This window comes from Octopus bimaculoides, chromosome 24 (assembly GCF_046866305.1).
Source record: "Octopus bimaculoides isolate indiv1 chromosome 24, ASM4686630v1, whole genome shotgun sequence".
Classification (NCBI taxonomy): Eukaryota; Metazoa; Mollusca; class Cephalopoda; order Octopoda; family Octopodidae; genus Octopus; species Octopus bimaculoides.
Window position 1 is genome coordinate 23,701,891 of NC_142951.1, and position 12,580 is coordinate 23,714,470.

Consider the following 12,580-nt stretch of genomic DNA (forward strand, 5'->3'; position numbering starts at 1 on the left):
TGCTTGTGTGTAATCATCATTACATCTGCTATTCCATACTTCCATGGATGTATTGGCCAAGTTTTCTGAGGTAGCGTTTTTAGGGCTCGATGCCCTTTTTGTCACCAGCCTTCTTCATGCTTATTATGAAGCATAAAGGCATAGTGTATGTATTTTAAAATTAGGATGCACATACATACACACATACACTTGCACCCCCCCCCCCCAACATGTATGTATATATGAACACTTGCACACACTTGTGTATGTGTCCATATGTATTTGTGTATGTGCTTAGGTTTACATACATGAAGTCTTCTACCATTTAAGATACACCACATGTTTAGGACTAACAACACCATGGTAATAATTTGTTGGTGAATGAAGGCATAAATAGTAAATCTAAGGTGGAAACTTTTAGCCATGAGTACAAACTCTGTTCCTCCTCCTCCTCCTCCTCCTCCTCCTCCTAATGATGATAATAATGACAATAATTATTATAATAATAATAATAATAATAATAATAATAATAATAATTTCTACATGAAGAACAAGGCCTCAAATTTGGGGGAAGGGATTAAGTCGATTACATCGACCCCAGTGTGTAACTGGTATTTAATTTATGGACCCCCAAGAGGATGAAAGGCAAAGTCAACCTTGGTAGAATTTGAACTCAGAATGTAGAGGCAGACGAAATATCGTTAAGCATTTCGCCCGGCATGCTAACGATTCTTCCAGCTCTCTGTCTTCAATAATAATAATAATAATAATAATAATAATAATAATATAATTCATGGGAAGAGACCCTGAGAAATGCTGAGACCTTTAACAACTAACTGCTGTCCACTCTCGCAGAATTAATTGGAGCAAGTAAGATCAAGAGCTCTGAGAAGTAAAATACAATAATAATAATAATAATAATTAGTAGTAGTAAAAGAACAATAAAAATGATTTCTAATAAATTTTAATATGGATTTTTAATAAAATAATAAGTCAATGTATTTCCTGGCAAACCTATATGTAAACATTGAAATAGTGCTCTGAGGAAGTGCACACATTCCAAAGAAATCATTAAAATCATTACACATGGTGTGTGTATGTATGTGTGTGTGTGTGTGTGTAATTTTATGTCTGTTTTTCTGTGCCTACATGGTTTGGAGAAGTCTTCTCCAGCACAGCGTTTCTCTATTTGTTGCTGGTCTTTTTCATCTCCTACATAAGGCTCAGCAGCCTGAGGTCAACTTTCACCACTTCTCACCCCTATTTTCCTTCATCTTCCTTTTCTGAAGCTTCCTTCTGCTTGGATTTCTTCAATCATTTGGCACTTCTTTATTCAGTTACTATCTTTGATCTGCATCATATTTCTGTAGTAGGTCACGTTCCACTCATGCACACTACATTTAATTCCTCTTACCCCAACATTTGAACACACCAATACTATATCTCCAACAGACACTATTGCTACCGTGCAATATTGCACTTTGTACATAAGTATCATATTCAGATGGACAATCCCATTGTTGCTAGCAGAGGTATCAGCTCCCTAAATTTTCTCCATTTTCTTTTTACTCCTGTTGTTATATTTTGGCAACAGCCCACCTCCACTTCCAATTAGGTCACATGGGTAAGAAAAGCTGCCAACTACTTCTAATGTATCCTCTGGGTTGAAAGAATTAATTTGATGAATACTATTACTGCTAACTACTCCCTGTGCAGCTCTTCTGTTAACCTGCTTGTGAGCCCACTGCATCTCTTGTGTGCACCTATAGATTACATTGTGTACACAGTCTAGAATTCCTGCCTACTCCTTTTCTGCAAGTTGATCTTGCCCATTTCTCAGATGTTCTGAATTCTTTTATTTTCTGCTAATAGACATTTTCGTCTTTGCTAAGTTTATTTTTAAATGTCTTGATTCTCAGCCCTGCTTCCTTGTCTTACAACTTTTCCTCCATTTTTGATACTGATTCAGTTATAAGATTTAGGTTGTTGGTATACAGAAGTTCTCATGGATAGCTAGACTTGAACTTTCTATTATAGCCTAAATAACTATAATAAATAAAAAGGAACTGTGAACGGAGCCCTTATGAATATCTACCTGTATGCTAAATTCCACACTAAACTCATTAATTTTAATTTCACTCATAATACCTGTGGAAATAACTTGCAAGACTCTTCCAAGTCATTCGTCTACACCCAATTTTTTAACAGCAACCAGACTACAGATTATGGTACCCTCTCAAAGGTCTTCTTCATGTCAGCAAATGCTTGATGTAATTCTTGGCACAGAATCTCCATTGTCATACTTAGAAAGCAACATCAATGGTTCCACACCATTGCACAATCCAAACTACAACTTATTCTCTCTCTCTCTCTCTCCCTCTCCCCCTCTCTCTCTCTCTCTCTCTCTCTCTCTCTCTCTCTCTCTCATTGGTTTTTCTACACTGTTCTCTACAACTTGACCCATCAGTTTTATGTCTCAGTAGGTACTTTATTTTTAACACTTTAGCATTTAAAATGGCCATATCCAGTTTATCTTAAGCTGTTATCTTTTATTTGTTTTAGTCATTAGATTGTGGCCATGATGGGGCACTGCATTGAAGAATTTTGTAGTCAAATATGTCAACCCCAGTGCTTCTTTTTTTTCTAAGTCTGGTACTTATTCAATTGGTCTCTTTTGCTTAACTACTAATTTAAGGGGACATAAACACACCAACACTGATTGTCAAGTAGTGGTGGGGGACAAACACATGCATGAGCTGATGACAAGTGATTGAGACTTTTGGTGCTTTGCTGTGCTTGAGAAGACTTGTCAAGTGAAATCGTAGTTGTGGCCGGTGCCAGTGACATGTTAAAGGCACCCACTACACTTTGGAGTGGTTGGCATTGAGAAGGGCATCGAGCCATAGAAACTAAGCCAAAAGCAGACTGGATCCTGGTACAGCTCCCTGTCTTGCCAGTCCTCAGTCAAACTGTCTAACCCATGGAAAGTGGATGTTAAAAATGATGGTGATGGTGATATCTATATATACAACTGGCTTCTTTCAGTTTCTGTCTACCAGATTCACTCACAAGCTTTTAGTTAGCCCAAGGCTATAGTAGAAGACACTTGACATAGGTGCCACACATTGGAACTGAACCCAGAACCATATGGTTGGAAAGCAAGTTTCGTACCATACAGCTAGTAGTTGTAAGATTTGAACTTAAAGACCCACTGGCCAGTAGACCAAGTGACAGAGTACTCTCCCAGACTTTGCAGCTATTGTGCCTCTTTAAAGACTTACACCTGCAAATAATAAAGGGAATCTCCCCCACTTCTCTTTCTAGAGAGGGGTAGGGAGGTGGGGAGGAAGATTCTCATCCATTGTGCTTTCATTACCCTCTTATCAACAAGAGGGTAGTTTGTGAAAAGGCAAAGGTTAATGTAGTTTGCTGCTAATTAAATTACTTCTCACCTAACCCTTATGTAGAGTGAAGTGGATAGAGAGACCCTTATTGGTTCATCAGTTGAAACCATTCTTCTCAGAACTACCCTAGCATCCCATCTCACCCTCCACTTCACCATTCTCATCAACAATGTCCCAGGTTTCTTGTTCAGTTTTTTTTCTTAGTTTCAAGTTGTCGACATCATTAGTGAGGGGTACCAATTACGATTATTATTGTTGTTGTTGTTATGTAAGCTAATGTAGACATTGGTTACATTACATCTTGTTTCTCCCCCCCCCACCCATTTCACACATTCTCGTTTTTTCCTAAACCTCTTGTGTGTGCGTGTGTGTCTGTATGTGCGCGCACACTTGCACATGCATGCATGTGTAGGTACAGAAATATCCCCCTCTGCCTTCTTTCTATCTATATGTGTGTGTCTACACTGTGGGTGAGAGATATTTTTTTGCACAACCATTGGCAAAATAAAGTATGTGAAAGAATATATATATATATTTATACAAAAGAGGATATATATATATATATATATAAAAGAGGATATATATATATATATATATATATATATATATATATATATATATATATATATATATAAAAGAGGATATATATATATATAATAGAGAGAGAGAGAGAGAGAGAGGGGTGAGTAAAGTTAAGGAGAGTGCAGGAAGTAGTCCTCTAAGATAGACCAGTCAAGTGGAGCACATATTGTATGTGGTGGTCACTTGAGTAAGAACTGTCTACTACTTAGTTGAAAAACAGAAGCTGTGAGGAGGAGATAGTGAAATAGAGACTCAGCGAATGGAAGATAGACAGAGACACAGAGGGGGGAAAAAAAAGATAAACAAACGAGAGCAACAAGCTGGTTCACTTGATACAACAACACAACTTTGCCTTTTGGACATCTCTTTACTATTCTTTGTAAATGTGTTGCCATTATGAGACTGCAGCCTTAATGCAATACTATATGTGTAAGCTATGCTTCAATCTAATATGCATGATGCCTTGTTTTGCACTCATCCTCCCCTCTTGTGTGATATCATGGTATAGGCATAGACCCATGTTAATAGATATAGCATACTCACACACATTCAAATATATATATATATGTTTATGTATACACATACATATGCAGGTGTACACACAATACATGCTCACAAAATCACACTAGCACACGTGTGCATACACATACACACACACACACACACACACATTGTGTATGTATATCATTTATCAAACTATAAATTTGTGCAATGTAGAAAAACTTTGACGTGTGGCAGTATGGCTTGACTTTACATTCTTTACTAGACTACTGTGTGTGTGTGTGCGTGGTGCATGCATATATTGCATAAGTGCACATGTATGCTGTTCATGCATATATGCATTAGTGTATGTGTTTTGTGTATGCATACATATATATGTGTATACACATACATGCACACGTATGTGTTCATACATGTGTGTGTGTATATTTAAGTTTGTGTGTGTGTGTGTATATTTAAGTTTGTGTGTGTGTGTATGTGTATATTTAAGTTTGTGTGTGTGTGTGTATATTTAAGTTTGTGTGTGTGTGTGTATATTTAAGTTTGTGTGTGTGTATATTTAAGTTTGTGTGTGTGTATATTTAAGTTTGTGTATGTGTATATTTAAGTTTGTGTATGTGTATATTTAAGTTTGTGTATGTGTATATTTAAGTTTGTGTATGTGTATATTTAAGTTTGTGTATGTGTATATTTAAGTTTGTGTATGTGTATATTTAAGTTTGTGTATGTGTATATTTAAGTTTGTGTATGTGTATATTTAAGTTTGTGTATGTGTATATTTAAGTTTGTGTGTGTGTATATTTAAGTTTGTGTGTGTGTATATTTAAGTTTGTGTATGTGTATATTTAAGTTTGTGTATGTGTATATTTAAGTTTGTGTATGTGTATATTTAAGTTTGTGTGTGTGTGTATGTGTATATTTAAGTTTGTGTGTGTGTTTGGCTGGCCATGTATTTACATTATGTATGTGAATATATGCTCCTGGACATGTGTGTCTGCACATACATGTAAGTATATGTCTGTGTTTGTTTCTTGTTCCTTCCTTTTATCCTTTCTTTTCTTTGCCAATAACTCTTTGCTTGTTTACATTTATTGTCCTACTCCACATGTCTGTGTAAACTCCTTGTTTAATACTTGCGTTGTTCTATTGTACGTTTTGAACCCTTGTGGCTTAGTATACCATGGTCAGCTTCATCTTTCATCCCTTCGGGGTTGATAAAGTACCAGTCAAGTACTGGAGTCAATGGTACTGGCTTACCTCCCTCCTCAAAATTGCTGGCCTTGTGCCTAAATGTGAAGCAGGCAGTGACCTGGTATAATTGTTACCATGCCAGGCGAAATGCTTAGCAGTATTTTGTTTGTTGCTACGTTCTGCGTTCAAATTCCACCGAGGTCAACTTGGCCTTTCATCCTTTTGGGGTTGATAAATTAAGTACCAGTTGAACACTGAGGGGGGCGATGTAATCGACTCATCCTCTTCCCCAAAATAGCTGCTCTTGTGACAAAATTTGAAACCATTATTATTATTATTATTATTATTATTATTATTATTATTATCATTATCAAGGTGGCAAGCTGGCAGAATCGTTAGCGTGCTGTGGAAAATGCTTAGCAGCATTTCATCTGTCTTTATGTGAGTTTAAATTCTGCCGAGGTTGACTTTGCCTCTCATCCTCTCGGGGTTGATGAAATGAGTACCAGTTATGCACTTGGCGGAAAATAGAATTGACTAGCCCCCTCCCCCAAAATTTTAGGCCTAGTGCCTATAGTAGAAAGGATTATTATTATTATTATTATTATTATTATTATTATTATTTATAAGGTGGTGAGTTGGCAGAATCATTAGTATGTCAGACGAAATGGTTAACAGTATTTCGCCTGTTGCTACATTCTGAGTTCAAATTCTGCCAACGTTGACGTTGCCTTTCATCTTTTCAGGGTTGATAAAATAAGTACCAGACGAACACTAGGGTTGATGTAATTAACTTATTCCCTCCCCCAAAATTGCTTCCCTTCTGGAAAAATTTGAAACCATTATTATTGTTATTATTATTATTATTATTATTATTATTATTATTATTAATAAAACCAGACTCAATTATTATTATTAATAATAAGGCGAGTTGGCAGAATTGTTAGCACACCGGGCAAAATGTTTAGCAGTATTTTGTCTATCACTATGTTCTGAGTTCAAATTCCGCCACGTTCAACTTTGCCTTTCATCCTTTTGGGGGTAGATGAAATAAGTACCAGTTACGCACTGGGGCCGATGTAATCGACTAGCTCCCTTGCCCAAAACTTTTCATGGCCTTGTGCCTAGAGTAGAAATAATTGTTGTTATTATTATTATTATTATTATTATTATTATTATTATTATTATTATTATTATTATTATTATTATTATTGTTTTGTCTTTGCCTTATTTTATACAAGTTGCACATAAGTCTCAAGCAGAAACATTTGTTGTTGGGACTGTGGATTGGCAGAATTGTTAGAATAGTGGACAAAATTACTTGCTATATTTGGTGATGGCCATTTACATTCTGAGTTCAAATCCTTCGAAATCCATTTTGCCTTTCATCCTTCCAGGAGTTGGTCAATAAAATAAAGTACCAACCATTGATTATAATTGCTTAACTCTCTCCACCAACATTTCTGGCCTTGTATCTTTATTAGAAACAGATTTAGTTTCATGTCTTCTATAAATTATTTCCATTTTTCAAACAAACTGTGGCTGTGGGGTAAGAAGTTTGCTTCCCAACCACATAGTTCTGGATTCAGTCCCACTGTGTGACACCTTGGACAAGTGTGTTCTACTATAACCTCAGGCTGACCAAAAGCCTTGTGAGTGGATTAGGTAGACAGAAACTGAAAGAAGCCCATCTGTGTGTGTGTTTGTGTCTCCACCTCCCCACTGCTTGACAACTGGTGTTAATGTGTTTACATCCCTGTAATCTAGTAATTTGGCAAAAGAGACTGATAGAATAACTACCAGTCTTTACAAAAAATAATAAGTACTGAGATTGATAAGTTTGATTAAAATTCTTTAAAGCTGTGCCCCAGTGTGGCCACGGTCTAATGACTGAAACAAGTAAAAGATAAATAACAAGAAAGGGTTTGGGTGTAGGGGCAGGGATTGAAATTGTTGTTTGTGAAATCATCCAAGCCACCAGGGGGGGAGTTTCGGAATCTGGGACTGTTGTTTGTGAAACTAGTAAACATTTTAAAAGACTCAATACTGCCTACACAATTAGCAGAAAATTTCTGACAAGAATCACAAGAACACTTGAGCTGTGATTCTCTACCTACATTTATGGTGTTGTTTGTTTATGAAGTCATTTTGCATTCACACACTCATTCACACATATCTACATACACACATGCACACTAACCTCCATTCTCCTTGGTTCTCCTGCCTTTTTCTTCTTTTTCTCTCTTGATTTATTTACATTTTTTGTAATTGCAAGCTAAACTATTTCTGAATAACTTCCTGCTAGTATATCTGTGAGTGTGTTTATGTTCGTGTTTGCGTGTCCCTTGCTTCCCACTCCCCTCTCTTCTACAGGAAATAGTCCACTCTAGTTTCCATAGTGCTTGTGTCCCTTCAGTGACACTCCCCCCCTCTCTCTCCTTGTGTTTGTGTGTGTTGGCTGCTGATCAAGCTATTTTAAGACTGCAGAGTGACTTAAGCTTGTGGGGAGTTAACTGTTATTTCTAGCGAGTTAAGCAACTCCGTAAACACTTCCTTGTTTACTTGAGAGGATTCTTTGTTGTCTAATTATAAAACAGCTGCTGTATGCATTATATACATAGTGGTATCATCACATTGGCATAATATGCGAATCAGTGTTGCTGTTATACTGTTGCACATCTGTTGCATTGCCATATGTCCATTGCCAGTTGTGCAACTGTTGAATTGTCACATATCTATTGCCTGTTGTGCATCTTTTGTATTGTTGTATATCCATTGTCTGTTGTGCATCTTTTGTATTGTTGTATATCCATTGCCTGTTGTGCATCTGTTACTATTGTCACATGTCCATTCACAGTTTGTATCTGCTGCATTGTCCATTGATTATTACACATGATGTATTGTCACATGCAAAAGTATGCTGCTGAGAAGAATTCAGTGCAGATGAGTAGGATACGTTTGAATGAAAGAGGATTGCTGCATTCCAAAAATTCTTTTGTATGACCAACAAGTAGAGGGATTCCATGGTAAAGGAACGTCTTTCCTTAGGTATCAGGATAAGTTGAAACAATCACTAAAGTCTCTACAGCTTAATTTGACATTTTGGAATGTCATTGCCTTGATTGATCTGCATGGCGTAAAATGTGTCATGATGCATCAGAACAACTTGAGATGAAGAAACAGAACAATAAAAGAATTATATCCTGCGATCAGCAGACACATTTTCCCAATCCGAAGCAAAATCTAAATCATCATTGTCCCCATTGTGACTTCCTAGCAAAATCCATACCTGGACTCAGATTATATCACTGCATCCATTGCAAATATATGCAGCATTTTTTATTCTTTTACTTTTAAAGTTGTTTTTTTTTTGTCTTTGTCTGACATTTTTGTCTTTTTCTCAATTTTTTAATTTTTTATAAATCTTCTCCTTCAAACACTCATACGTTGAATTGGACAGGAGTGACCATCGTCACATGATCAATGCCAGTTGTACATCTGTTCCTTGCATCTCGTATATCATTCTAGTTATTATCAAAACATTTGCTACATGTCATTGTGCATCTTGTTACACATTGTTTAGTAATTGTATGACTTTTGTCACATCTCTTACAAAATATTCTGTTGTGTTGCATTTACTTCTTGTGCAACAAAATAACTAGTTTAATATTCTATTGAGTCACACGCCTTGAAAATTTTAGTCAAATGAATTGACCCCAGTACTTATTTTTTAAAAGCCTGGTACTTATTCTATTGGTCTCTTTTACTGAACAACTAAGTTATGGGGATGTAAACAAACCACCACTGGTTGTCAAACAGTGGTAGAGGGGACAAACACAGATACATACACACACATACATATACGATTAACTTCTTTCAGTTTCTGTCTACCAAATCCACTCACAAGGCTTCGGTCAGCTCGAGGCTATAGTAGAAGACACCTACCCAAAATACCACATAGACTGAAACTGGAACTATTGGTTGGGAAGCAAGCTTCTTACCACACATCCATGCATGCATACTTTTCTTCTTATTTATAAATCCAAACATTCATATATGAATCATATATTGTGTGTGACATACATGAGATCAACTACTGTATTCAAACATACCTTTGTTGTGCCAAACCGTATACTGCTTTCAATGCACACTTACCTAATGGACTCATTTCGTGAGGACTTCTGTTTTCATTTTTGGTTTGTGTTTTTCTGTATTTTCAGATGATCAGTTAGGTGACGGTGAATCTCTCACTTCCAATAACACAGCTTGGCGACAAGGCAGACAACTTCTACGACAGTAAGTACAACCCTATACAACCCCCTATATATCTCTCTCCTCTTTGTACCTACTACTACTACTTCTAACAATTGAAATAGCTTCTGGCCATCTCTCTCTTGCTTGTCACTAGATATGTAACTCTTGAAGTCCTGTAGTACTTTCTCTATATAAATCTAATCCTGTTAAGAAATAAAAATCTTGATGAAATGCAGTTAGTCTAGTGTAAAAATCATAAAAATTTGGCTGAAATTTGCTGATATGACATAATGTGAGTGTGGTTTTTACCTGTCAGTTACATTTACCTGTTGTCATGTGACTTTCACCTGCCTAGAAGAGGATGAAATGGGCATCTCAGTTTACCTTTGGTTACAACAACAGAATACTGCTGTAATTAGAAAGTGACTGATGGAGGGGTCAGTGAAAATACAACAGCAGGAAATGGGGCTTTAAGGTTATCACAAAAGGCTTGGTTGTAGGCCCAACCTTCCAAGTTCTATTACTGGACTGAGAAAAACTGAAGAACCGCTGCAAGAAGTGTGTGAATCTGAGAGGGGTATATGTTGAATAAAATCCTGATTAACTCATCTTCCTGTATTTTCTTTTACCCAAAGCCAGGAACTCTTCAGTATCCCCTCGTATTATGCTTCCAGAACTTCAAACTTGTTATGCTGGATTGATCTTTCTAAAACACCACAAATCCCCAATCATGTTGCTCCTTTGTCATCTTCTCCACGAGGCTCAAAATCTGAGATCAACCTCTACTACTTCATCCTGTCTTCTTAGGGTCTTCCACTTTCACAAGCCTTATCCACATCATGTAATTGACAATTCTTTATTCAGCTGTCTTCATCTATATGCATCACATATCCATACAAGTAAAGTCTTTACTCTTATACACTACATTTGATGCTTCTTATGCCTAGATCTTCTCTTAACATGGTTGTTCTTCATCGTTCATACACACAGTTGTTACACATCCACAGCAGGGCATGCTTCCTTCATTTCTTTTTAGTCTTTGCAAATCTGCATTCAAGGCCCACATCATGTAGTATAGCAGTTAGGACACAAGCATCATACGATCTTCCCTTTCACTCTGACGGAAACCATTTGTTACCAACAGAGGTAATAGCTTTCTGGTCTTTCTCCATTCAATTCTATTCTAGTAATTATACTACCAGAACAACCTTCCTTCTCCACTGTTAAATAGATCAACTAGGGAACAGAAGCCATTTACTACCTTTAGGTATCCTCCTGGGCATCTGAGAAAATCTGTTTCCCATACACTCTTAGTGTATATTGTATCTGCCATATATATATATATATATATATATATATATATATATATATATATATATATATATAGATAGATAGATAGATAGATAGATATAGATATATATGCTGCTGATGATGATGACGATGGCAACAATTTGAATTTACATGCCCTAGGTATGGCATGAAACTGCATCCAGCTGTGGCATCACAACATGGGAAGAACAAGGTTATCCTTAACCACAATTATCTTCAGGTTACTGTTGGGCAAAGTGTACCTGTAAGCCCACTCCGAGACCTAGAAATACCTGGTTGGCAGCTGGCGGGGTTAAGCCTGTTTCATCGGAGGAGGGGTCCCTTCAGCCTTGGTCAGCAACTCCTCTGGAAAAGGTAACTCAATAAAAACACTGGTGGCTCTGCCACCTTGACACCAAATTTCTCAGGAGTGAAAATGTCAAATACAAAGATATGAAACAATGGATTGAATGAGACCGGCACTAAAAACAGTTTACACGAGGGAAGGTGTGGACTCTTGGAGCCTTGGCTAGTAACCCACCTAGTGATGGTGTCATCATAAAGACACTGGTGATTGCACAACCTTACAAGTGCGACCTCTAAATGAGTGATTTCAAAATTAAATAATAACCACAACTGCGCTAAGGAGACTGGAACTGTTTACAGTGAAGGTGTCAGGCACAGCAGGCAGGGAGTATCTGATCAGAACCAGAATGAAATAGGAAAAAGAAGTAAACAGAGTAGTAATAGAATGCTGGCTGAGAAGTGAGCCCAATAAAAGAGGCTTCATGAATCAAATGAAAAGAATGTGGGATGGAAAAGGAGGTTTTGGAGCATTCACCCAGCGACTGATAGACCAAGCAAGAGCGATCTGTAGGAACAACTGGATTACAGGAGTAGAGATTGAAGAAATTCAGAGAAACATGATAAAAAATACAGAGCAGAAGGAGATTGAAACAGCAGTAGCAGAAAATGGTAATGAAGGGATAAGAGATGAAGAACATGAAACAGATGGAAACTGCTGAGTACCAGAGAATACTGAAAAAGTAAATAATGAAGACGATCTAGATGGACAAGTGACAGTAAGTACTGCACAAGACTTGAATGATGAGGAGAAGAAGATTTTAGAAATGTTACGTGGTAAAGTATATAATGGGAACAATGAAGTATCATAGAAAACGAGGGAGGAAAGCCACAGTTGTCACAGGAAGAATATAAGAAATGGAGGCACAACCATGTTGTAAAAGTTTTACATTGGAAACTGATCAGAAATAGGGATTTGAAGCTGGAAGCACATGGCGCAATCATTGAGTCAAAAAAATACTTGAGTTGGAGAAATGTAAAATTTTGTGGGACTTACC

The 12,580-nt window shown here is 36.9% G+C and overlaps 1 protein-coding gene across 10 annotated transcripts in view; it reads left to right on the plus strand.

Moving 5' to 3' along the window:
* LOC106882575 (striatin-3) overlaps positions 1-12,580 on the plus strand; it is a 267,291-nt gene that overhangs the window by 177,629 nt on the left and 77,082 nt on the right. For 8 of the 10 annotated variants that reach the window (XM_052976853.2, XM_052976854.2, XM_052976856.2 and 5 more), the window contains exon 4: positions 9,878-9,953. In XM_052976853.2, the coding sequence (XP_052832813.1) occupies positions 9,878-9,953 (76 nt within the window). Of the gene's footprint in view, positions 1-4,126; positions 4,395-9,877; positions 9,954-12,580 lie in introns of those variants that run through there. The other 2 variants (XM_014933292.3, XM_089341084.1) reach the window with 2 other exon arrangements.